This window comes from Pseudophryne corroboree, chromosome 7, assembly GCF_028390025.1.
Source record: "Pseudophryne corroboree isolate aPseCor3 chromosome 7, aPseCor3.hap2, whole genome shotgun sequence".
Lineage (NCBI taxonomy): Eukaryota > Metazoa > Chordata > Amphibia > Anura > Myobatrachidae > Pseudophryne > Pseudophryne corroboree.
In genome coordinates this window covers 495,091,817-495,119,030 of record NC_086450.1, presented here as the reverse complement: position 1 = coordinate 495,119,030, position 27,214 = coordinate 495,091,817, and the positions used below count along the sequence as shown (strand labels likewise).

At 50.7% G+C, this 27,214-nt stretch overlaps 2 protein-coding genes across 2 annotated transcripts in view; one reads left to right on the top strand and one right to left on the bottom strand.

Moving 5' to 3' along the window:
* The window catches only part of LOC134945741 (cardiotrophin-2-like), a 32,253-nt gene extending 16,013 nt beyond the window's left edge, over positions 1-16,240 (top strand). Inside the window, exons 4-5 of the mRNA XM_063935200.1 lie at positions 6,254-6,340; positions 15,877-16,240. Of these exons, the coding sequence (XP_063791270.1) occupies positions 6,254-6,262 (9 nt within the window). The 3' untranslated portion in view covers positions 6,263-6,340; positions 15,877-16,240. The remainder of the gene's footprint in view (positions 1-6,253; positions 6,341-15,876) is intronic.
* LOC134944432 (serine protease 53-like) overlaps positions 7,540-27,214 on the bottom strand; it is a 69,098-nt gene continuing 49,423 nt past the window's right edge. Inside the window, 10 exon segments of the mRNA XM_063933007.1 lie at positions 7,540-8,729; positions 9,163-9,311; positions 11,221-11,489; positions 11,588-11,750; positions 12,497-12,737; positions 14,694-14,854; positions 15,273-15,517; positions 15,927-16,077; positions 16,880-17,123; positions 17,216-17,382. Coding sequence (XP_063789077.1) covers positions 8,154-8,729; positions 9,163-9,311; positions 11,221-11,489; positions 11,588-11,750; positions 12,497-12,737; positions 14,694-14,854; positions 15,273-15,517; positions 15,927-16,077; positions 16,880-17,123; positions 17,216-17,382 — 2,366 coding nt within the window. The 3' untranslated portion in view covers positions 7,540-8,153.

Here is a 27,214-nt window from a genome sequence, read left to right as displayed (position 1 = left end):
ACATGGAAGTTAGGAGCTGATTGGCCGGTGCTTTATCACCTTCCACTTAATCACTTCACCAGGCTTAATAAATCTGACCCATAATGTAATCATTTTGCAGAAGAGCTCAGTAAGAAACGTTTGGCCTAGGGGTGCTGTGAAACACATGGTGGTACTCTAGTGCGCCGTGATTGAAGTTTGGGAGCCACTGCCATGCCCTGTCCTCATAGATGAGCTCTCACCACCCTTCTATTACCCAGTTCAGATGTCAAAGGTCCTTAAAGGTTCGGTAAAACCACTGGAGGCAGGAAGACGATATACTTGCAAAAAGTTCACGCAATATGGAGATTGGGAAACTAGGTTTAGTCAAAGAATGAGATCACATAATAAATGTTGTGGAAAACTTCTGTACACACCACTGTAACCTATTGGGATGATATAGGACTCTTAAACAATATTGAGATCATGTTTCGTGTGGTTATAGTATGTGTAGAAAACTACAGCAGGTTTAGTGGAATTCTTGCCACATCTATGAGATGTTCCAGATGAGAGTTATAGTTTTTGCAATTAAGTCATCCATTGATTTTATTAATGGCCTCGCCGTCCACCCCTTACCCCCTTTTCCCCCCAATAAACACTCGGACAACTGAATTGCGATTTAAAAGGTCACAGCCAAATTTATTGATGGAATTAGAATTGGTACTCTATAAGTGGGTGGCGAGAAAGCAGTGTGTACCCCCGGCTACAGCCTCCGTATTAATTTCTTCTAAATTAAACAACGGGGCGGAACCTAAGTCCCGCCCTTGCGCAAGTTAGCTGAGCGGTACCACTTCCCACCATTGGCATAGCACCGGTCCACCCTTAAGATGACGACCGTGTCGGCCCTTGAGGCCACGACAAACTCGCCGAGTATCTGGGGGAAGTGCCGGCCAACCTACGTTGCGCTACTACAGACTGCCGAGGAGCACTGCTTGCCGCCATAGCCTGGTTCCTAGAACCCAGGCCCGCCACCCGCTGCTACCTCCTGCCTCCTGCCGACGCTTTCTGCTATGTCGCCCAAGAATAAAGCTAAGCCTTTCTCTGTCAGGTGTACCCCGTCTTGCCTGAATAGTCCCTCTTCTCCGAACCTCAACAACGGGTGTCTGGCGATTGTATCGCCTTCTCCTGTTAAGAGCCGGGCTACCGCCTTGTTCACCTTTCTTCTGACCCTTTCTAACCCCGGGCCCCCCTGCGCCCTTGGGACTATATCGGACCATGTGATCCCTGTATTAGGCCACCGGCCCTTCAGCCATTGTATGTCAGCTTGTATTGCCGTAATCAGCTCGCTCCCCTTGCTTTTTCCTAGATCGTTGCCCCCTAGGTGTATTACGACCCTCCCCGGTATCCCTTGTGTCCTCTCGTTTCTTAGCAGCGTGTCCCGTAGCCCGTTCCACCTCAACCCCCTGATGCCTATCCATTCCACCTTTGTCCCCCACTTTTGTGCTAAGCCCCCTGCTGATTTGTGTCTGCTGGCCCAGTAAATATACGAGTGGCCGACCATCCAGACTTTCTCGTCCTTCTTTTCCCCTCCTGAAAAGTAAAATTACACATATCCGTTACCCCCTGCTGTATGCGGACCTATGTTGCGAACTTTCGCGCGACCCATATGAAGGTGAAAACCACAAAACCTCTTTTTGTTTGAGGGCAAAAATGGAAAAAGTCCTTCATTCCCCCATTTTATGGCGGGCGGCTTAAGGCCTTAGGTTTCGCGAAAGACGCCGCGCTGCCTTCTAGTCTTGCTTTTCCACGCGAAGGTATAACTTGTACGCTCCTGATTTCCACCTGCCTAGCTTTTTGATCTCGCTTGCCGGCAACCCCTCTGCTTCCGCACAAGTTGCCGCTCCTATTCTAAAGGAATGGGTACCGTACTGCCCTACGGGCAGCTGCAAGGCCCTCAGGCCTTTCTTGAATATGCTTTGGAACTGGAATTTAGTCAGGGGGGATCCGCTATCATGCACTAACCACTGCGGCCAGTGCCCCTGCGGGCGTTTCCGCTCGTAATCGCTTGCCAGTGCCACTGCGCATGTGCTTTCGTCTTCCTGCCTGCCTATCGCTACCCAGCGCCCCCGGCCTAACTGATCTGTTTTTGACTTGTGTATCTTGCAGAGCACCCTATCTTTCTCCACCGCTACGTTGCCTGACAGTAGGCCCGAATCTTTTGAACTCTTGGAGCTTGCTACCAGCTCCCCTACCCTGAAAGCCCAGAAGAAGGCGAGGGAAAAAGCTAGGCGGAATAGCCCTGTTTCGTACTCGTCCGCTGCGATGCGACTGACTACTTCTATTAAGCTCTTAAGCATGGGGCGCCCTATGGGCCTGCGCGCATCGCCTGGCGCTGCCTGCTCCCTTGCCCACCCTTTTAGGGCTTTTGCCAACAAAAATGACTTTGTAGGGTCTTCTTCCCCTCTCAGCTTAGAGACGTATGCTATCCCTGCCAGTGCTGCGGACATTGCTGCCTTAGATCTCCCCTTGCTATACCCCTGCCACACGTACTGCAACAGTTCCTCGCGAGCGTTCTTACCCGCCTCTCCTTTTCCTATCCTGAACGCCTGCCATTCGCTGAAAGCCGCCTCGTACGTCCTCAGCGTCCGCGGTGCCACTGCCTTTCTTGCTAGTCTTGCTAGTCCGGCTTGATAATCTGCCAGATATAATCAGGACAGTGTAAACCCTCCGACCTGGCGTGTGGCGCGAGCGTCCTGAATCTATCCCACTGGAACCTGGAAAGCGCATCCGCAATCTCATTTTCCACCCCCGGGACGTGGCGCGCTATGAAGTCTATGTTCTTTTGCAAGCAGCGCAGCACTAGGTGCCTCAGTAGCCTGAGCGCTTGTGGTGATTCCGCTTTCTGATTGCTTATCGCCTGTACCACCCCTAAATTGTCGCACCAGAATACTATGCTTTTGTTCGCCAACCTGTCTGCCCATAACTCCACCGCCACTATTATCGGGAAGAGCTCCAGCAGCAACATGTTTTTTGTCCATCCGGCCTCTCTCCATGCCTCCGGCCAAGGCTGCGCACACCACTCCCCCCCCAAGTAAGCCCCGAAGCCGACTGCCCCAGAGGCGTCGGTGTATAACTGTAGCCCTGCGCTGTGCACCGGCTCGGGCATCCATATTCGGACCCCATTGAACTCCTTTAGGAACTCCAACCATACCCGCATGTCCCGCCTCAGCTCGCTTGATATGCGTATCTTATATCGCGCTTTCTTGACCCCGCAGGTCGCCTTCTCTAACCTGCGACAAAACACTTTGCCCATGGGAATGACCCTGCATGCAAAATTCAACAATCCTAACAGCGACTGCATCTGTTTAAGCGTTACTTTTTCCGCCCCTGCGCACTCCAGCAGCCTGCCCTTTAGTTTCTCTATCTTCTCTACCGGTAGGCGGCACAGGCCAAGCTCCGTGTCGATCTCTATGCCTAGAAACGTTAGCCTCGGCGTGGGCCCCTCCGTCTTTTCTGCTGCTATCGGGACCCCTAGCTGACTGAAAAGCGCCTGCGTCGCAAATAATAGCTCCTTGCACTCCTTGCTGCCCTTAGGGCCCATTAGCAGGAAGTCGTCTAAGTAATGCGTTACTCCGCTCGCGCCTGTCCCTGCCCTTACACACCATTCTAAGAATGAACTGAATCGCTCGAAGAAAGCGCATGAGATGGAGCAACCCATTGGTAAGCATTTGTCTATGTAGTATTGCTCCCCTAGCTTAAAACCCATGTACTTGAAGGAATTTGGGTGGAGTGGTAGCAGGCGAAACGCGGACTCGATATCCACTTTCGCTAGCAACGCCCCTTTGCCGCGTCCCTGCACCATGGCCAGCGCCTGCTCGAACGATTGGTATGATACGCTACAAGCCTGGGGGTCTAGGGCATCGTTTACTGATTCGCCCTCTGGAAAAGACAGGTGCTGTATCAACCGGAACTTCCCTGCCTCCTTCTTAGGGACGACCCCTAGCGGTGAAACGCACAGCCCTTCTAGGGGTGGCGAGGGGAATGGTCCCGCCATGCGCCCCAATTGAATTTCCCCGTCTATTTTGGCCTTGACCACCTCCGGGAAATCTCTTGCTGATTTTAAATTCCTCTTCGCTACTGCTGACACTGGCCTCTCTAGTGGCAACTTGAAACCCTCCGTGAACCCCTTCTCCAAAAAGGCCGCCTCCCCTCTTAGCGGGTAGCGGCCTAGCCACCGCTGTAGCGGTTCAGTATTTATTGGGGAGGGCGCCTTGCTTATCCCCCCCTTTACCCTGGGCGCGACTGCAGTCCCTGGCTGAATGATTTGCGCTGCAGCGCATGCATGTGTGTTTGTAACGGCAACCCGCTCCCCTGCTGCATGTGGCGGAATTAAACGCATAGCATTTTCCTTTTGCTGTGGTGCTACCGCCTGCTTTTGGCAGAAAGGGCTGCCTGCGTTCTGCTGCTTGCGCCGCCTGATTTGTGACTTCCAGCCAAACTTCTACGTCTTTCACCCCGAAGCTAATGACCTTCAAACCTTCTTGCTTTTTTCTAAATTTCTCGTCATATTGCCTCCAAACCCATGCTCTGGCCGTCATGTACATGCTATGTATCATGTGCATGTACCGGAGGATGTTTAAAGCCTCGGCTGGCCTTGATTCAATGTAGCATGCTGCGAAAACATACATACCCTCCGTCCAATGCGCGTAATCTCTCCGCGCCTCCTCCTCCCTTGCGCCCGCTGCCTTAGCCGCCTCTAGACTGCGCTTCGCTTCCTCCGTCATTGCGAAGACGTCAACAAACTTCCCCTTACGTATACCATCCTTTATCTTTGGCCTAATCCTCCTCAATATTGCTGTATTGGCGCAGTGCACCATGCTCACTTGCGAATCTGGCCCCGCGTCCCCTTTCTTCCCCGCTTCCCTGTTGCGCTTCTTGCTACTCCTTTTGCGCTTAAAATATTTTCTGAACTGCTGCCTCCTTTCGGCGGAGCTAGATGAGTCGCTCGAGTCAGTGTATGATTCGCTGCTGCTAGAAAAAGACTTTTGCTCACCTGTTCCTGACGTCGCGGGTGTCTGATTGTCCATCTCTGCCGCTCCGTTCTGTCGCTCGTCGCGCAGCGCGCCCGCCGCGACTTGATCCGTTGATGACCCGGTTGCCGGTTGTCTACCTTCTATGGGGGCTGGAACCTGTAAACTCACATAGGACACGTGTAACGTATCTGGCGGTTGCGCCTGTGTGCGCTCCGCCTGGCGCCCCTGCTGCTGCCCTTCTAACGGCTGTGGGGCCTGTGCCCCATGCTCTTGTCCGGGGTCCCCTGCCCTCGCTCTACCGCTGTCCCCTGCCTCCCTTGCTTGCCCCTGCTGCTGCGGCCCGCCCTCTAAGGGGAGGAGTAAGCCGCACGGCTGGTGTGTGGTTACCCCTATATGTGCTCCTCCCGGGTGTGCATGCTGGCTTGCTGCTGTGGGCTGCGCAGGGGTTGTGTACCATGGGGGTTGGGTACTGGTAGGCCAATATCCCGCCCAGTGTGGGTAATGGGCCGGGGGGAGGTGCATGCTTGCCTGCCACCAGGGGGGGGGGAGCGCTGCGGGCTGTTGCCCCCACCCCAGCTGCTGCGTCGCCGCGTATTGCTGCTGCGGCGTGAGGGTGCCCCGGGACAGTATTGGGGGGTACGGGTGGCTTAATTGCAGCACTGTGGGGGGGGTGTGCACTGGCTCCGGCGGCGGGGTCTGTCCCGCCGGAGCCGCTAACTGAGTTTGCTGCCGCTCCCACACAACCAGGTGCGCGCCGCTACTGTGCAGCGTTGCTGGGGGCGTTAGTGCGGGCTCTGGCGGCGGGGCCTGACCCGCCGTAGACGGGGTTTGTTGCTGGGCGGCGCCGAGCGCGACGCGATCGCTCGGCGCCGGAAGGAGGGGGGTGCGGCCTGCGGCTGGGTGTGTGCTGGCTCGCCGGAGGCCGCTTCCGGGCCGCCGCGCGCCAGCCACGTGTGGAGGGGTGACGCGGGCGGCGGTCTCGCCGATCCCGGCCGGGTCCCTCGGGGGGGAGCTGCGCGCTGGGGACCGTGCGTTGCCTGGTCCGCCTGGATGAGGCGGCGGGGGGGGGGGGGGGCATTCCTCCTGGGTCTGGGCATACTGGTGTGCGGGCGCTAGCTGCCTGGGCTGCGTCTGGTGTATGGCTTGAATTGTGTGGTGACTGTAATGAGGGGGGTTTTGACTTTGTGCTGCTGTGTGGGTATAATGAAGTGTATAAGAGGGCTTATAATAAACTTGTACTTATTCCTTTCTCTTGATTCCAGGAGCTGTGATGGCGGTGCCTTCTTGGATCCTTGATCAGCATGAAAGAGGGATCCTGCCTGGCATTCCTGGTCTTTTGTACCTCCCAGGTAAGTCTCCTCCCCCTTTTCCTATAGGATGCTGCTATGTTACCTGCTCTATCCCCCCCCCCCCCCTCCCCTCCCCTTTTCTCCCCTTCCCTGCCCCAGGCTCCTTCTTTAAAAAACCCAGGATGCTTATCTATTCTCGGGCCTAGTTTGTCCCTCGAATTCTTTTATTACTAAAACTCTGCCTGGAGAATATAGAACAATTGATTAGTTATAAAGTGGGCAGGCGGGTTAACGCAGCTTTACCAGTGAGGACAAAAGGGGGTGGGGGTGGGGTAGCGGGGGCATGGGGTCTGGACAAGGAGAAAAAAGGTTGAAATAACAATGACATTTGATTGCATAATGTCATTTTCTAAGGAATTAACTCAATCCTCCAGATTACCCAAGAGATTCTGTGGTTATAGTTTTACAGGCTCTCTGTTTTATTTCCTTTATATTTGAAACTCTGCTTTGCACTTATATTTGTCTTTTTGATATAACTACTTCTATTCAGAAAAAAATGTGGCTTTGTTGCATTATTAAACCCTAGTGATAATGTTCATATTTTGTGTTCTTAAAGTGTTCACATGTCAGATAGGTCAGACAGGACTAGTGGCTACAATGTTACAATTATGAAGGGAATTCTGTGGTTTCTGATGACATTGGGTTATGACTTCATTATGGGAAGTAGCTGATGACTTCCTAAGGTTTGAAGAACAAAATCCCATCTTTACCGATATAATTAAATTGATCAAATCCTATCTGTCTCTTTCCCAGAAGACAAGGTCTAAGAGGGCCAGCTCTTAGACTAAATAAGGCTGGCTACTAGGTTTTGTGCCCTTTGCCATCCTACGGAACATCATATAGTCAAAGTTATGATTATCTATCTATCTATCTATCTATCTATCTATCTATCTATCTATCTATCTATCTATCTATCTAAGTTTAATTCACATTATTAAGGACTATAAATTCAAGTATCTTCTGTAGACAAATACAGAACAGTGCCACCCAGTGGCCATATGATCTCGTACCAGAGGACAGCCTGCGTCGTCTGTTATCACCAACCAGCAACATTTGGGTTTAACGCAACAGATGTGGCTGTAGCTTTATATTACACAGCGCGCAGGGGCCTATAAACCTGTATCATAAATTTGAGGCGATGATATTTAAAAATATTATATGTTTATTAAAAATATACATTTGAATGTGAGATGAGAATCAGGCAGAGGAAGGATAGACATAGTAACTATGTCCCTGGATCTAGGACCACTTATTCTTCCCTGAACGATGAGAAGATGGATTGTGATGACGCGGTGGATTTAACAAGTTGCATGAAACAACACATCGTGACGGCGTACATGGGATCATTTAGTATGTACGGTGGATGTGATGTATCGTTGCATCACCGCATCGCCTGGGTTGCATGGTCGCAGGGTGTGTATCCAGCTATATACAGCGTTTTCCACCCTTACGTTCGATCAAGCATCGCTTCACATTTTTTTTTACATATTTAGAACATATATGAAACATATACATGTGGCACACATATATATCCTCCATGATAAAGGGTACACGTTGCGTTATACAAGAAATATACTCTTTCTCTGGAAAGCAGCTTTGTCTCTGAGCCTTTAGAACAATGTTCAGATATTGGCTGATCCCAGGCAACTGTGGTTAGGGAAATTATAATAATCGTACAAGTTGCACCAATAACTGGGTGGAATCTCTGGGTGGAATCCCAACGGATGAATCTAGATCAATGAGGGTACTGTGTGCCTGTGGAGCTGCTGGGGCAGCAGATATCCGTCCGCATGGATAACCGGCCTTTGAAGGATCAGCACAGGCCAAGGCACAGGATAGATAGGAAGCTGTGGAGAAGCCAGCTCCATCTAAAGGTTTCTCCTGCCGACCTCGTTGTTGGCGTGTTACCTGTAGAACCAGGTTGTTCTGTTGACCCTTTAGAAGAAGAGGTTGAGATGATGTTGTATGGACCAGCTGTTGTGTCCTCCACACAGGTTACTCCATCCTCGCCATTGTGGTCCAAGCAGGAATGGCCTGCCTTGGTGGTGAGGTTGTGATCTCCTCCAAGTGGGACATTGCTGGCCGGGTGTGTAGTATTGGTACTGTGTGGTGTTATCGTTGTGCTGTTCTGCAGTGGTGTGCTCACTGTTGTCGTGCCAGCGGTCGTTGTGCCATTGTGTCCTGCATCTGGGATGGTCTCATTGCCCTGCAAGTCTTTAAGGTCACTTCTGGGAACCACCTGTCTGATCCAGGACATTGTGGGCAGGACTGCGGTGAAGTTCCCAGGGCATGCGTTCCTCACGGACGGAGACTTCTGGCTGCCAACACCAAACAGGAACCAGGGGCCTCCGGGTCGTGTCTGACACACAAGGGGGGCACTGGAGTCCAACTGGGGGAAAGTGGAGAGAGGTGATAACGGTGAGAAGAGGAGGAACGGAAAACTGGGGACATGTCTTCTGCAAGTGAACCAGACAGAAGATGTGAGGAATTAATACCTGCCAAAAAATATTCCATTAATTCTAAAACTACTTTTCTCACATTTGTGATGGAAGGTGCAACCATGACACAGGCTGATGGGCTAAAGTCAGACCATTGAGCAAGACGCTTCCTCCTATCTTGCCTCCTGGTTTCCCCACTGCTGCCTGTACACTTCACTTCCTCTCGTGTATAAACTCCTATAGACGACAAGCTAACGAGCAGGGCCCTCTTTCCTCTACGTATGTCTGTTATTAGTGTGCTTCTTCTCACCAGTAATAAATAATTGTGGGGGCTGCTTGTGCTCTATAAAGAATGTTGGTAATAATAATAATAATAATACAAACCAAGCAGGAAAACGTGTTGTCACTTTTAGCGGCCACACAAAGCTGCTCTTGTCTGCTGCCCCCTGCAACGTTTCCTTGACCACCACAATTTTTTCCATCCAGCAGAGAGACCTTCAGATGCCTCAGCGGAGGAAGGAAGGAGATGCTTTCTGGATGATCAAAGCACAAACATGGATACAAAGGACTGTGAGGGTGTCATCTGATCATATTGGTGACATATACCTACAGGAACCCATGTAGATACTAAGAGCACTCACATGGGTTCAGGGTGGAAGTCAAACACCATGGGCAGGACTCTGCTTGTGGAGCCTCATGAACTCAGCAGGACTTGTGGCCATGCAGTGGTGCTTAGGGTGAGCTGTTGGGTTGTCCTGCCAATTTTCCCAGGGTCGGACACTATAGCAATGCTTCTGTAGCCTCCCAGACCCCTTGCTGTGCTCTCAACTGCCTCAGGTGGGATCAGGGGCCACCAGAGCATATTTACTTGGTAGTATAGCTTTAAAAAGCAGCTGGTGCAAACATGTATATATTGGAGACTGTATAATTAGCAATACAGTAAGAATAGCTGGGTATAGATCCTATTTTGGGGCAGATGTCTAACAGAATAATAAGGTCACAAGCTGAGGTCAGGGCCGGTAGCATACAATCATAAAGGGTAATGGACAAAAGTCAGGGCAGGCGGCAGTCAAGAACAACAAGTATCTAAGCAAAAGTCAGGATGGACGGCAGCCATATTGTAACAAGTAGGGTCAGTAACGAGAAGGATAATATTAAAACTACAGAACAAGACACCTAAATGCTATAACAGGCAATGAGTAAGGTCTACTGACTGTCTGATAAACCCATGAGAGACCAATCCCAAAGAGCCCATCAGCTCTCACAGCACTAATGAATGATCGCCCAGATCCTGTTCACTCCTGTGAAGTTGTTAAGCTAATACAAAGTCTAACTGAATGAGATGCAGCGCTGGTATTCTGTCGCCAACCCACTCATTCCCATCTCAGCCAGCAGTCAGCTGTGCGGTGTGTTTGCACAGGGCAGTTCCCACAGAGGATAATAGCATGGCGGCGGACAAACATCTATGTAATAAAAATAAAGCTCTGCCTCCACGTTTCCGCCGTGGGATTTCCACTAGGGGGCATATACTCCTATACATTACATGCTACCATTGGTTCCCCTATACACCTACCATCAAGCTTCAAGTTTATTCTTATTAATAAACAGTAGTCGCGGATCTCCTAAGCATCGTCGTCCATGACCCATCAAGATCTGTTGCAGTGTATCATATGTGTCCATATCAGTAATTATGGCCGTGTATAATACACATCAGTAATACAGAAATGGCGGCATAGTGACTATAACGGCCTGATTCAGAGCCACACACGTTCCATGCTTGAAGAGAGCTGCGGACATCGGCTCGTATCTAGAGTTGGCCGCACCTATGGATCTACCTCTGAGAGAGTCTAAACCATCCCTGTCCCTCTGTAACAGCTGGATCTTTGCGTATGCGCTAACCTCTGTATACCCAGAATTCTCCCTACACCTCCGTGACGTGCCCACTGCACGCTTATGTTAATTGCAAACACCTTGTTGCCACCATTCATCCAGAGATCCAGCCTCACCTCCGTGCAACTCTGAATATCCCTGTACAGATGGAGTCCTCCTCCTCTTTGGCTTTAATTGGATTAATTGAGCCAGGGCAGTCGGACTTAATCCCTGGATGTATTGTTCTCTCTGTATTGTATTGCATCTGAGAGCAATAGATGAAAGGCTTATGCTAATAAACCATAGTACACCTAGTCGCAGTAGAAAAGCCAAGATGAGCATGGCTCCATCTGTATATCTGCAAAGATGCAAATGCTCACATCAACAGTCTTGGCCATATGCGCAGTGTGCCAACTTGCAGATGCATCAGCTTTTCGTGCGGCCCTGAATCAGGCCCCAAGAGTACAAAAGTGTTACCACGGTCACATCATTCTCAGTTATCCTATAACGCAGAAGCCTGCCATGGAACTGATAGAGCTTGATAATACTCCATGCCAGTATCCAACATCCTACCTGAGGGGTACAGTCTCCCCCATCCACTGACCCAACACCCGGTGGCAGGAGGCAAGGTCTGGTCAGGGGGGAGGCAGATGGGCATGATGTAGTCACTGAATGTGGTGCCATAGTCCATCTCCACCAGTGCCAGGTCATTCTCTCCGGTCTTCGCCTTATAGTCTGGGTGGTACACCACCCTCTTGATGGTACGAGTCATCTCTCGAGGATTCTCACCATACTGGAGCTGCCGGCTTAGTAGGACTGTGTAGTCTCTGATGGACGTGAATCTGCAGAGGAGAGAGAGGTGGAACATTGGCTGATTTCGGGGACACCAGACAGACAGAACTAGCCTGGGATCCGCCCTTTGGCTCTCTGTGGCGTGTACCTGGGAATACAGTGCGCTGCCGTGAGGAACCAGGTTTCAGCGATCAGGACCCCAGAACAGATGTGAGTGTCGTACAGCTGCAGACTGACCTGCCAGGGCCATGTTGTCTCTGTGGCATCACCAACGGGTCCGGAGCCTGGCGACGTGACTGAGTGCCCACAACCTGCCACACACACAGACCATCTACTTATCTCTGGATAATGGAGAGTGGAAGACAGGCAAAGGAACAAAACCTTTCCAACTGATTGGATAGGACAGCAGATGAGGAAAGGAAGATGTCCCAGACTGTCATCTATTTGTAAAAAGTACTTCTTGGCGGTGGCAGTAGAAGGGCTTGAGTGGGCCCAACATAGGGACATAACTGCTAATACCAACCAAGCAAACTCAATTAAAAAAAACTACAAGTCACCATAGATAAAAGGAGATTTCACTGATCCCACCCACAGGAACGTTTCGCAGTCGCCTAGTTGGAAACCCTGTTTCATTCAAGCAACGCGTTTCTTGGACAGGCATTGGAAAATACAAGTATAATGATGGCCAGGAAAGATCAAATTGACATAATTTTCTGTATATTATGTTTGCTGCTAATGAATATATAAATAATATAAGGATACACCTCACTACCACCATGAAACCTGTATTTCCTAATGCCCAGTGGAGAGTAGTACCCACGAAACGCGTTGCTTGGATAATAAAGGTTTCTGTCTTGCTGTGATAGGTTCCTGTGGTGACAGTCTTCTTACTGTTTGGTCCCATTATTCCATTGATTGCTTGTGACAGGTGCTTTGCAATGATGGTAGACATTGAGCTGGTTTCAGTTACTGGGCAGTACTGGGCCCACTCGCACAGTCTAATGCTGACATTATTACGCAGGTGACATAAGCAGGTCCTGCACAGATTGCATCCTACCTCTTGGACTGTTGTATGAACATCTGTCCGTGTCCATCTCAGCAGGAGGGGTATAGATCTGTGGGATGAAGAGAGCATCCCGCGTCTCCCTGGATATCCAGTCTTCATACTTTGCCAGCTGAGTGAACACTCCCGGGAGTGCAGCGTCTGCATCTTTCTCACACTCTCCTCCAAAGCTTTGCACACCAATCAGGAACCAAGTTCCATTCTCCTTACACGCGAGCGGTGCCCCGGGCTCGTTCTGCAAAAAAAACAGCCGTGACAGGGGGACTGGGACAGGTGTGGGCAGGCGTCTCTACAACTATCGGCAACTGGCCAATGCAACCCTCGCCGTGGGCCCATTTCCTGGGGGGCACAGTCATTACCACAGTACTGCCTGGCAAATATTCCCAGCCCAGAGCAGTTTTGCCAGGTGATGCGACTGTGTTGGTCAGTGATTCTGGTCCTTTCTGTCCGCCTATCCCAGGGCACTGGCTTATCGAGTGCTACTGTTAATAACGGTCTCTCATTTGTTATTATTATCTCACTGTGGGGGAGATGTATCAAGGCTCAGAGAGAGGAAGTGCAGAGAGAGATAAAGTACCAACCAATCAGCTGCTGTCATTTTCAAACACCGCCTGTAACACGGCAGTTAGGAGCTGATTGCCTGGTACTTTATCTCTCTCCAATAAATAGGACGTAGCTGGTCGGCTCTCAGACTTACACCTACACATTGCAGCTGATTCTGAGTCGTAGGGAGACGCGGCTGCGGATTTGCGACTTCAGACCCAGCCGCTGTCAGCGACACACCCGCATCTGTTGTACCACCCCCTGTAACCTCCCGGGTAGGACCACTACAAGCCACACTCCCTGCGCCAAATTCGTTCTGCGTCACCATTCCGTAGCGCATGCGCAGCGCGACTCAGATGCATGTGTAGTACTGATAGCATCTTCCAGCTATGTGGGTCATTCCGAGTTGTTCGCTCGTTGCTGATTTTCGCAACGGAGCGATTAAGGCGAAAATGCGCATGCGCATGGTACGCAGTGCGCATGCGCTAAGTATTTTAGCACAAAACTCAGTAGATTTACTCACCTCCGAACTAAGATTTTTCATCGTTGAAGTGATCGGAGTGTGATTGACAGGAAGTGGGTGTTTCTGGCGGAAACTGGCCGTTTTCTGGGAGTGTGTGGAAAAACGCAGGCGTGCCAGGATAAAACGCGGGAGTGTCTGGAGAAACGGGGGAGTGGCTGGCCGAACGCAGGGCGTGTTTGTGACGTCAAACCAGTAACGAAACGGGCTGAGCTGATCGCAGTGTAGTAGTAAGGGGGACATTTACTAAGCAGTGATAAGAGCGGAGAAGTGAGCAAGTGGAGAAGTTGCCCATGGCAACCAATCAGCACTGAAGTAACATCTATAATTTGCATACTATAAAATGATACAGAGCCGCTGATTGGTTGATGGAGAAATTTCTCCACTGGCTCACTTCTCCGTTCTTATCACTGCTTAGTAAATGTACCCCTAAGTCTTGAGTTACTCAGAAACTGCTAAGAATTTTCTATTCGCAATTCTGCTAATCTTTCGTTCGCAATTCTGCTAAGCAAAGATACACTCCCAGAGGGCGGCGGCCTAGCGTGTCCAATGCTGCTAAAAGCAGCTAGCGAGCGAACAACTCGGAATGAGGGCCCATGTGCACATCCGTACTGTGTGCAGTTACCATAGGCTCCTTCTTGTACCAGTCCAGATATGTTGTATTTGTCCTTAGTTTTGCGAAATACGTTGCTGTAATATTACTGGATTCCTTCTGCGCTTTTCATCCAGGTCTTTGCATCAGCCAGAGCTGAATAATATCATTACAGTTGGATATGTTGTCAGTCAGCTCTGCTCAATGCATTGGGTACAGCTGTAACCACACAGCAATGTATACAGTAGCATGTAAGCTGCTTTTTCTAGATGATATAAAGTCCTTGGGAACAACACATAAGGAAGGCAGAGTAATAAAACATAGTATACAGCTGGTTAAGAGCAGGGGCTATATGCATGAAGATCACCTTATGATGGAAATCACTGAAAATACAGTTTAGTGGCTTTGTGGGTGGATGAGGGGAGCAGACTCCTCCTGCAATAGCATACTCCTACCACTAGAGGAGCTATATGGCAAAGGTGACCCCATTGTACAAACTTAGGATTCCACCGTGTTCGCCCACAAGGGTTACTCACCAGACACTGGCTGCCATTCCCCTCCAGTCTGGCCGCACATATCATGCCAGGCAATATGGACACGCTGTGGTTGGCAGATTTGGGTTGGCTGTAGATACAGTTGCATTGGTTCGCACCAATCAGCTCCATCTTCACCCCTCGGGGAGGTTCTACCTGCCCATCTGAGGGACAGAATACAAGTGTTGATAGATACATGCTTGGGATTTGTACAGTACAGAGTATGTAAGGCACAGCCGGCTGCAAAAGCTGGTGAGTCACCTGAGCCTGCAACAGTCATGTATGGTCAGGTATATTAGCACGCAGGCCATAGAGATCTTTTGATAACCATGATGAGAGTGTTCAGCAGGCTGGCTAGGGACCAGGTGCTTCAATTGCAGATGTCTGAGTGGCCCCAGGCTCTCTAGATAACCCTCAACATCTCCATTATATGACATATTTATTTAACTTAATTCAGCTTATGAGAAATCATTTGTGTCATGCAGTATATTAATTTCCGTTTGTGGAGTCAGGATCACCTGCCTGTAATCTCTGGAGGTAAATGGGTCAAAGAGCATTACTCACCCGGAAGCAGGCCACCACCACCGGTGTGCCAGCAGGAAGCCGCATACGGCATGAGATGGGAGGAATCGGGCAGGCATATTGGTTGGATGTATGGCCGTAATGGTGCTGGTTGGGAGAGTCGAACGAGGGCGACGTTATTCCCTTCTTCATAAGAGATGTAAGAGCCGTGAATACTGATCTCCTGCACGGTGAAGTTCTGCATCGCAGGCGTCCCAGTAGCCACTGATACAGACCAGTCCGATGGAGACTCTGAAGAATCGGGGCTGCATGATCGAGAGAGGAACAAGGAACCTGGGTCAGCAAAGTCTGGATCCCCCGGGGCTGAAGGACTTGGGCACAACATCTACAGCTCACAGCAGTTTCAGAACCTTCATTTTTCCCTCAATTCTGTAACCCATTTTCTATTTTCCACTTCCTTTTCTTCTCCGTTATTACTCTATCATCCCTTTCTCCTTACCCCATACATTTTTATCAGTGTTTTCTCTCTTCTTTACCTGCTCAAATAATATCTTCCACCCGGTCTCTTTGACTGCTTCTATCACCCCCAACCTCACTCCTTCCACAGATTAGTTCCTCTATGTCTCTGTATACAGTGACCTCTTTTTTTTTCTGTTTCTTCTAGCTCAGTTTTTATATCCCATCCCTCCATTCCACCATTGTGGATTATCTTACCTCAAGAAGCACTGTGCAGCCGTTATCACCCAGGAGGCTGAGATAAGGGCCCCTCCGCATGCCCTATGCCCATCTTTCCAGAGGTCCACTTGCCACGGCCAAGGCCCAGGACTTCTTGTGCCAGAAACATCTGCTTCTGAGATTCCACATCCTTGGGAGACATAATGGCAGATGGCATGTCTATCTTCCCAAAAGCAGCAAAGGCAAATACTCATAGGTTACTCTTCCCAATCGTAGTCCATGTGGATAGTAAATCAAGTAATAATTGGGAAAACATGTAAAAAACCCATAAAACTTGATCATTTGTGTGTCGACCATTTGTGTGTCAACCTTTTGTACCTGCCGACATTAATTCATGTCGGCTATATGATATTGACCTATTGAATGTCAACCTACTATGCATCACTCATTTCCCGATAATGTAATACATTCAGGGGTGTATTCAATTGATGGTCCGACATTTCAGTATTCAATTAGTGGCCAAATCCGACAGGATTTGGCCATTCTCGACAATGTCAATCCGACTTTTTTTTAAAATCCTGTCAGATTTGGCCGCGAATCTGACAAAACACGTAGATCCGCGGCTAATCAGCCGATCCACGTGTTTTCCAATAAGTCGGAATTTGCGACCTGTCGGAAAAATGTCAGCCCAATTTAATAGGTCAGAACAGTATCCGACCCAAAAAAGTCGGAAACTGCCGTCTATCCGACAAGACAGCAGTTCCGACTTGAATTCAATACCCTTAGTAGGTACCTATCATCGTGTATCACATGCCTGTTTCCCTACAGAGTGTAAGTCTGCGAGCAGGGCCCTCTGACCTCTCTATCTCTCAGCTATCATCCAGTCTCGTTATATTGCTGTTTTGTTCCCATTTGCAATGCGCAACGGCATATGCTGGCGCTCTATAAGTAGCCTTGAGGAGCTGCTGAGCGTCTCCAGTGTCGGACGTTACCTAAGGTCTGATTACTGAGAAGGTCGCTGCAGGTGTCGTTGTCCACATCGTCCGTGACTACAATAGTCTGGGGGGAAAAGGCTGCTGTAGAGTTCGTCCAGCGGCTGATCCAGTCCAGGTAGGAGGACACCGCAGTGAGGATAGTAGGACTGTCCAGAAGATGACACCCTTGGGAAAAACTGATTGCTCCAGCAAGGAACCAGGTTTCATCCTCATTGCAAACCACAGGGCCACCAGAGTCTCCCTAAAATTAGATACAAAGGTCAGGAAAGATAGGAATAAAGGACGGTACCTCCTAACTCGCCAGTCACTGATGTCATAGGTGAATGTACACACCACACAGGGGCCCTTCTTCCCATCACTCTCCGTTATGCACAACATGCCGAGCTTAGCTGGATTGGATTGTTCTGGCCTACTGTGAGTGTTGTAGATGCAGTTACATGTTCTCCAGCCAATAAGTGTTTGGGCCACTTTCTCCAGGTACCTCTCACTGTCCAATGGCACTGAGAGAGGGAGACACAGTAACAGAAGGGCACTGAGAGAGGGAGACGCAGTAACAGAAGGGCACTGAGAGAGGGAGACGCAGTAACAGAAGGGCACTGAGAGAGGGAGACACAGTAACAGAAGGGCACTGAGAGAGGGAGACACAGTAACAGAAGGGCACTGAGAGAGGGAGACACAGTAACAGAAGGGCACTGAGAGAGGGAGACACAGTAACAGAAGGGCACTGAGAGAGGGAGACACAGTAACAGAAGGGCACAGAGAGAGGGAGACACAGTAACAGAAGGGCACTGAGAGAGGGAGACGCAGTAACAGAAGGGCACGGAGAGGGAGACGCAGTAACAGAAGGGCACTGAGAGAGGGAGACACAGTAACAAAAGGGCACTGAGAGAGTGAGACACAGTAACTGCGGGCACTGAGAGAGGGAGACACAGTAACAGAAGGGCACTGAGAGAGGGAGACGCAGTAACAGAAGGGCACTGAGAGAGGGAGACGCAGTAACAGAAGGGCACTGAGAGAGGGAGACACAGTAACAGAAGGGCACTGAGAGAGGGAGACACAGTAACAGAAGGGCACTGAGAGAGGGAGACACAGTAACAGAAGGGTACTGAGAGAGGAAGACACAGTAACAGAAGGGCACTGAGAGAGGGAGACACAGTAACAGAAGGGCACTGAGAGAGGGAGACGCAGTAAAAGAAGGGCACGGAGAGGGAGACGCAGTAACAGAAGGGCACTGAGAGAGGGAGACACAGTAACAAAAGGGCACTGAGAGAGGGAGACACAGTAACAGAAGGGCACTGAGAGAGGGAGACTAAGTAATAGAAGGTCACTGAGAGAGGGAGACACAGTAACAGAAGGGCACTGAGAGAGGGAGACGCAGTAACAGAAGGGCACTGAGAGAAAGAGACACAGTAACAGAAGGGCACTGAGAGAGGGAGACACAGTAACAGAAGGGCACTGAGAGAGGGAGACACAGTAACAGAAGGGCACTGAGAGAGGGAGACGCAGTAACAGAAGGGCACTGAGAGAAAAAGACTAAGTAACAAAAGGGCACTGAGAGAGGGAGACACAGTAACTGCGGTTACTGAGAGAGGGAGACACAGTAACAGAAGGGCACTGAGAGAGGGAGACACAGTAACAGAAGGGCACTGAGAGAGGGAGACTAAGTAACAGAAGGGCACTGAGTAAGTGAGACACAGTAACAGAAGGGCACTGAGAGAGGGAGACACAGTAACAGAAGGGTACTGAGAGAGGGAGACACAGTAACAGAAGGGCACTGAGAGAGGGAGACACAGTAACAGAAGGACACTGAGAGAGTGAGACACAGTAACTGAGGGCACTGAGAGAGGGAGACACCGTAACAGAAGGGCACTGAGAGAGGGAGACACAGTAACAGAAGGGCACTGAGAGAGTGAGACACAGTAACTGCGGGCACTGAGAGAGTGAGACACAGTAACTGCGGGCACTGAGAGAGGGAGACACAGTAACAGAAGGGTACTGAGAGAGGAAGACACAGTAACAGAAGGGCACTGAGAGAGGGAGACACAGTAACAGAAGGGCACTGAGAGAGGGAGACTAAGTAACAGAAGGGCACTGAGAGAGGGAGATACAGTAACAGAAGGGCACTGAGAGAGGGAGACACAGTAACAGAAGGGTACTGAAAGAGGGAGACACAGTAACAGAAGGGCACTGAGAGAGGGAGACTAAGTAACAGAAGGGCACTGAGAGAGGGAGACACAGTAACAGAAGGGCACCGAGAGAGTGAGACACAGTAACAGAAGGGCACTGAGAGAGGGCGACACAGTAACAGAAGGGCACTGAGAGAGGGAGACACCGTAACAGAAGGGCACTGAGAGAGGGAGACACAGTAACAGAAGGGCACTGAGAGAGTGAGACACAGTAACTGCGGGCACTGAGAGAGTGAGACACAGTAACTGCGGGCACTGAGAGAGGGAGACACAGTAACAGAAGGGTACTGAGAGAGGAAGACACAGTAACAGAAGGGCACTGAGAGAGGGAGACACAGTAACAGAAGGGCACTGAGAGAGGGAGACTAAGTAACAGAAGGGCACTGAGAGAGGGAGATACAGTAACAGAAGGGCACTGAGAGAGGGAGACACAACAACAGAAGGGCACTGAGAGAGGGAGACACAGTAACAGGAGGGCACTGAGAGAGGGTGACACAATAACAGAAGGGCACTGAGAGAGGGAGACAAAGTAACAGGAGGGCACTGAGAGAGGGAGATGCAGTAACAGAGGGGCACTGAGAGAGGGAGACTAAGTAACAGAAGGGCACTGAGAGAGGGAGACACAGTAACAGAAGGGTACTGAGAGAGGGAGATACAGTAACAGAAGGGCACTGAGAGAGGGAGACACAGTAACAGAAGGGCACTGAGAGAGGGAGACTAACTAACAGAAGGGTACTGAGAGAGGGAGATACAGTAACAGAAGGGCACTGAGAGAGGGAGATGCAGTAACAGAAGGGCACTGGGAGAGGGAGACTAAGTAACAGAAGGGCACTGAGAGAGGGAGACTAAGTAACAGAAGGGCACTGAGAGAGGGAGACACAGTAACAGAAGGGCACTGAGAGAGGGAGACTAAGTAACAGAAGGGCACTGAGAGAGGGAGACACAGTAATTGCGGGAACTGAGAGAGTGAGACACAGAAACTGCGGGCACTGAGAGAGTGAGACACAGTAACTGCGGGCACTGAGAGAGGGAAACACAGTAACAGAAGGGTACTGATAGAGGGAGACGCAGTAACAGAAGGGCACTGAGAGAGGGAGACACAGTAAAAGAAGGGCACTGAGAGAGGGAGACTAACTAACAGAAGGGCACTGAGAGAGTGAGACACAGTAACTGCGGGCACTGAGAGAGGGAGACACAGTAACAGAAGGGTACTGAGAGGGGGAGACACAGTAACAGAAGGGCACTGAGAGAGGGAGACACAGTAACAGAAGGGCACTGAGAGAGGGAGACTAAGTAACAGAAGGGCACTGAGAGATGGAGACACAGTAACAGAAGGGCACTGAGAGAGTGAGACACAGTAACAGAAGGGTACTGAGAGAGTGAGACACAGTAACAGAAGGGCACTGAGAGAGGTAGACTAAGTAACAGAAGGGCACTGAGAGAGGGAGACACTGTAAAAGAAGGGCACTGAGAGAGGGAGACACCTTAAAAGAAGGGCACTGAGAGAGGGAGACACAATAACAGGGGGTTACTGAGAGAGTGAGACACAGTAACAGAAGGGCACTGAGAGAAAGAGACGCAGTAGCAGAAGGGCACTGAGAGAGGGAGACACAGTAACAGGGGGTTACTGAGAGAGTGAGACACAGTAACAGAAGGGCACTGAGAGAGGGAGACACAAAAACAGAGGGGCACTGAAAGAGGGAGATGCAGTAACAGGGGGGTACTGAGAGAGTGAGACACAGTAACAGAAGGGCACTGAGAGAGGGAGACACAGTAACAGAAGGGCACTGAGAGAGGGAGACACAGTAACAGAAGGGCACTGAGAGAGGGAGACACAGTAATAGAAGGACATTGAGAGAGGGAGACACAGTAACAGAAGGGCACTGAGAGTTAGAGACGCAGTAACAGAAGGGCACTGAGAGAGGGAGACACAGTAACAGAAGGGCACTGAGAGATAGAGACGCAGTAACAGAGATAGAGACGCAGTAACAGAAGGGCACTGAGAGATAGAGATGCAGTAACTGCGGGCACTGAGAGAGAAAGACGCAGTAACAGAAGGGCACTGAGAGAGGAAGATGCAGTAACAGAAGGGCACTGAGAGAGGGAGATGCAGTAACAGAAGGGCACTGAGAGAAAGAGACGCAGTAACAGAAGGGCACTGAGAGATAGAGACGCAGTAACAGAGATAGAGACGCAGTAACAGAAGGGCACTGAGAGATAGAGACGCAGTAACAGAAGGGCACTGAGAGAGGGAGACGCAGTAACAGAAGGGCATTGAGAGAGGGAGACACAGTAACAGAAGGGCACTGAGAGATAGAGACGCAGTAACAGAGGGGCACTGAGAGAGGGAGACGCAGTAACAGAAGGGCACTGAGAGATAGACACGCAGTAACTGCGGGCACTGAGAGAGAAAGACGCAGTAACAGGGGGGTACTGAGAGATAGAGACGCAGTAACTGCGGGCACTGAGAGAGAAAGACGCAGTAACAGAAGGGCACTGAGAGAGGGAGACGCAGTAACAGAAGGGCACTGAGAGAGGGAGACGCCGTTACTGCGGGCACTGAGAGAGAAAGACGCAGTAACAGAAGTGCACTGAGAGAAAGAGACGCAGTAACAGAAGGGCACTGAGAGAGGGAGACGCAGTAACAGAAGGGCACTGAGAAATAGAGACGCAGTAACAGAAGGGCACTGAGAGAGGGAGACGCAGTAACAGAGAGGCACTGAGAGAGGGAGACACAGTAACAGAAGGGCACTGAGAGAGGGAGACACAGTAACAGAGGGGCACTGAGAGGGGGAGACGCAGTAACAGAAGGACACTGAGAGAGGGAGACGCAGTAACAGAAGGGCACTGAGAGAGGGAGACGCAGTAACAGAAGGGCACTGAGAGAGGGAGACACAGTAACAGAAGGGCACTGAGAGATAGAGACGCAGTAACAGAGATAGAGACGCAGTAACAGAAGGGCACTGAGAGATAGAGATGCAGTAACTGCGGGCACTGAGAGAGAAAGACGCAGTAACAGAAGGGCACTGAGAGAGGGAGATGCAGTAACAGAAGGGCACTGAGAGAGGGAGATGCAGTAACAGAAGGGCACTGAGAGAAAGAGACGCAGTAACAGAAGGGCACTGAGAGATAGAGACGCAGTAACAGAGATAGAGACGCAGTAACAGAAGGGCACTGAGAGATAGAGACGCAGTAACAGAAGGGCACTGAGAGAGGGAGACGCAGTAACAGAAGGGCATTGAGAGAGGGAGACACAGTAACAGAAGGGCACTGAGAGATAGAGACGCAGTAATAGAGGGGCACTGAGAGAGGGAGACGCAGTAACAGAAGGGCACTGAGAGATAGACACGCCGTAACTGCGGGCACTGAGAGAGAAAGACGCAGTAACAGGGGGGTACTGAGAGATAGAGACGCAGTAACTGCGGGCACTGAGAGAGAAAGACGCAGTAACAGAAGGACACTGAGAGAGGGAGACGCAGTAACAGAAGGGCACTGAGAGATAGAGACGCCGTTACTGCGGGCACTGAGAGAGAAAGACGCAGTAACAGAAGTGCACTGAGAGAAAGAGACGCAGTAATAGAAGGGCACTGAGAGAGGGAGACGCAGTAACAGAAGGGCACTGAGAAATAGAGACGCAGTAACAGAAGGGCACTGAGAGAGGGAGACGCAGTAACAGAGAAGCACTGAGAGAGGGAGACACAGTAACAGAAGGGCACTGAGAGAGGGAGACACAGTAACAGAGGGGCACTGAGAGGGGGAGACGCAGTAACAGAAGGACACTGAGAGAGGGAGACGCAGTAACAGAAGGGCACTGAGAGAGGGAGACGCAGTAACAGAAGGGCACTGAGAGAGGGAGACACAGTAACAGAAGGGTACTGAGAGAGGGAGGCGCAGTAACAGAAGGGCACTGAGAGAGGGACACGCAGTAACAGAGGGGCACTGAGAGAGGGAGACTAACTAACAGAAGGACACTGAGAGAGTGAGACACAGTAACAGAAGGGTACTGAGAGAGTGAGACACAGTAACAGAAGGGTACTGAGAGAGTGAGACACAGTAACAGAAGGGCACTGAGAGAGGGAGACACAGTAACAGAAGGGCACTGAGAGAGTGAGACACAGTAACTGCGGGCACTGAGAGAGGAAGACACAGTAACAGAGCGGCACTGAGAGAGGGAGACAAAGTAACAGAAGGGCACTGAGAGAGTGAGATACAGTAACTGCGGGCACTTGGAGAGGGAGACACAGTAACAGAAGGGCACTGAGAGAGGGAGATGCAGTAACAGAAGGGCACTGAGAGATAGAGACGCAGTAACAGAAGGGCACTGCGAGATAGAGACGCAGTAACAGAAGGGCACTGAGAGAGGGAGGCGCTGTAACAGAAGGGCACTGAGAGAGGGAGACGCAGTAACAGAAGGGCACTGAGAGAGGGAGACACAGTAACAGAAGGGCACTGAGAGAGGGAGACTAAGTAACAGAAGGGCACTAAGAGAGGGAGACGCAGTAACAGAAGGGCACTGAGAGAGGGAGACACAGTAACAGAAGGGCACTGAGAGATAGAGACGCAGTAACAGAGGGACACTGAGAGATAGAGACGCAGTAACAGAAGGGCACTGAGAGAGAAAGACGCAGTAACAGAAGGGCACTGAGAGAGGGAGACTAACTAACAGAAGGACACAGAGAGGGAGACACAGTAACAGAAGGGTACTGAGAGAGTGAGACACAGTAACAGAAGGGCACTGAGAGAGGGAGACACAGTAACAGAAGGGCACTGAGAGAGTGAGGCACAGTTACTGCGGGCACTGAGAGAGGGAGACACAGTAACAGAAGGGCACTAAGAGAGGGAGATGCAGTAACAGAAGGGCACTGAGAGATAGAGACGCAGTAACAGAAGGGCACTGAAAGAGGGAGGCACAGTAACAGAAGGGCACTGAGAGAGGGAGACGCAGTAACAGAAGGGCACTGAGAGAGGGAGACACAGTAACAGAAGGGCACTGAGAGAGGGAGACTAAGTAATAGAAGGGCACTGAGAGAGGGAGACACAGTAACAGAAGGACACTGAGAGAAAGAGATGCAGTAACTGTGGGCACTGAGAGAGGGAGACACAGTAACAGAAGGGCACTGAGAGAGTGAGACACAGTAACTGCGGGCACTGAGAGAGGGAGACACAGTAACAGAAGGGCACTGAGTGAGGGAGATGCAGTAACAGAAGGGCACTGAGAGATAGAGACGCAGTAACAGAAGGGCACTGAGAGAGGGAGACGCAGTAACAGAAGGGCACTGAGAGAGTGAGACACCGTAACAGAAGGGCACTGAGAGAGGGAGACACAGTAACAGAAGGGCACTGAGAGAGGGAGACACAGTAACAGAAGGGCACTGAGAGAGGGAGACTAAGTAACAGAAGGGCACTGAGAGAGGGAGACGCAGTAACAGAAGGGCACTGAGAGAGGGAGGCGCAGTAACAGAAGGGCACTGAGAGAGGGAGACGCAGTAACAGAAGGGCACTGAGAGAGGGAGGCGCAGTAACAGAAGGGCACTGAGAGAGGGAGACGCAGTAACAGAAGGGCACTGAGAGAGGGAGACACAGTAACAGAAGGGCACTGAGAGAGGGAGACTAAGTAACAGAAGGGCACTAAGAGAGGGAGACACAGTAACAGAAGGGCACTGAGAGATAGAGACGCAGTAACAGAGGGACACTGAGAGATAGAGACGCAGTAACAGAAGGGCACTGAGAGAGAAAGACGCAGTAACAGAAGGGCACTGAGAGAGGGAGACTAACTAACAGAAGGACACTGAGAGAGGGAGACACAGTAACAGAAGGGTACTGAGAGAGTGAGACACAGTAACAGAAGGGCACTGAGAGAGGGAGACACAGTAACAGAAGGGCACTGAGAGAGTGAGGCACAGTTACTGCGGGCACTGAGAGAGGGAGACACAGTAACAGAAGGGCACTAAGAGAGGGAGATGCAGTAACAGAAGGGCACTGAGAGATAGAGACGCAGTAACAGAAGGGCACTGAAAGAGGGAGGCACAGTAACAGAAGGGCACTGAGAGAGGGAGGCGCAGTAACAGAAGGGCACTGAGAGAGGGAGACGCAGTAACAGAAGGGCACTGAGAGAGGGAGACACAGTAACAGAAGGACACTGAGAGAAAGAGACGCAGTAACTGTGGGCACTGAGAGAGGGAGACACAGTAACAGAAGGGCACTGAGAGAGTGAGACACAGTAACTGCGGGCACTGAGAGAGGGAGACACAGTAACAGAAGGGCACTGAGAGAGGGAGATGCAGTAACAGAAGGGCACTGAGAGATAGAGACGCAGTAACAGAAGGGCACTGAGAGAGGGAGACGCAGTAACAGAAGGGCACTGAAAGAGGGAGACACAGTAACAGAAGGGCACTGAGAGAGGGAGACACAGTAACAGAAGGGCACTGAGAGAGGGAGACTAAGTAACAGAAGGGCACTGAGAGAGGGAGACGCAGTAACAGAAGGGCACTGAGAAATAGAGACGCAGTAACAGAAGGGCACTGAGAGATAGAGACGCAGTAACAGAGGGGCACTGAGAGATAGAGACACAGTAATAGAAGGGCACTGAGAGAGGGAGGCGCAGTAATTGTGGGCACTGAGAGAGGGAGACACAGTAACAGAAGGGCACTGAGAGAGGGAGACACAGTAACAGAAGGGCACTGAGAGAAAGAGACGCAGTAACAGAGGGGCACTGAGAGAGAAAGACGCAGTAACAGAAGGGCACTGAGAGATATTGACGCAGTAACAGAAGGGCACTGAGAGATAGAGATGCAGTAACAGAAGGGCACTGCGAGAGAAAGACGCAGTAACAGAAGGGCACTGAGAGAGAAATACGCAGTAACAGAAGGGCACTGAGAGACAGAGACACAGTAACAGAAGGGCACTGAGAGAGAAAGACGCAGTAACAGAAGGGCACTGAGAGATAGAGACACAGTAACAGAGGGGCACTGAGAGATAGCGATGCAGTAACAGAAGGGCACTGCGAGAGAAAGACGCAGTAACAGAAGGGCACTGAGAGAGAAAGACGCAGTAACAGAAGGGCACTGAGAGATAGAGACACAGTAACAGGGGGGCACTGAGAGAGAAAGACGCAGTAACAGAAGGGCACTGAGAGATAGAGGCGCAGTAACAGAAGGGCACTGAGAGAGGGAGACTAACTAACAGAAGGACATTGAGAGAGGGAGACACAGTAACAGAAGGAAACTGAGAGAGTGAGACACAGTAACAGAAGGGCACTGAGAGAGGGAGACACAGTAACAGAAGGGCACTCAGAAAGGGAGACACTGTAACAGAAGGACACTGAGAGATAGAGACGCAGTAACAGAAGGGCACAGAGAGAAAGACGCAGTAACAGAAGGGCACTGAGAGAGGGAGACTAACTAACAGAAGGACACTGAGAGAGGGAGACACAGTAACAGAAGGGTACTGAGAGAGTGAGACACAGTAACAGAAGGGCACTGAGAGAGGGAGACACAGTAACAGAAGGGCACTGAGAGAGTGAGGCACAGTAACTGCGGGCACTGAGAGAGGGAGACACAGTAACAGAAGGGCACTAAGAGAGGGAGATGCAGTAACAGAAGGGCACTGAGAGATAGAGACGCAGTAACATAAGGGCACTGAGAGAGGGAGGCACAGTAACAGAAGGGCACTGAGAGAGGGAGACGCAGTAACAGAAGGGCACTGAGAGAGGGAGACACAGTAACAGAAGGGCACTGAGAGAAAGAGATGCAGTAACTGTGGGCACTGAGAGAGGGAGACACAGTAACAGAAAGGCACTGAGAGAGTGAGACACAGTAACTGCGGGCACTGAGAGAGGGAGACACAGTAACAGAAGGGCACTGAGAGAGGGAGATGCAGTAACAGAAGGGCACTGAGAGATAGAGACGCAGTAACAGAAGGGCACTGAGAGAGGGAGACGCAGTAACAGAAGGGCACTGAGAGAGGGAGACACAGTAACAGAAGGGCACTGAGAGAGGGAGACGCAGTAACAGAAGGGCACTGAGAGAGGGAGACACAGTAACAGAAGGGCACTGAGAGAGGGAGACGCAGTAACAGAAGGGCACTGAGAAATAGAGACGCAGTAACAGAAGGGCACTGAGAGATAGAGACGCAGTAACAGAGGGGC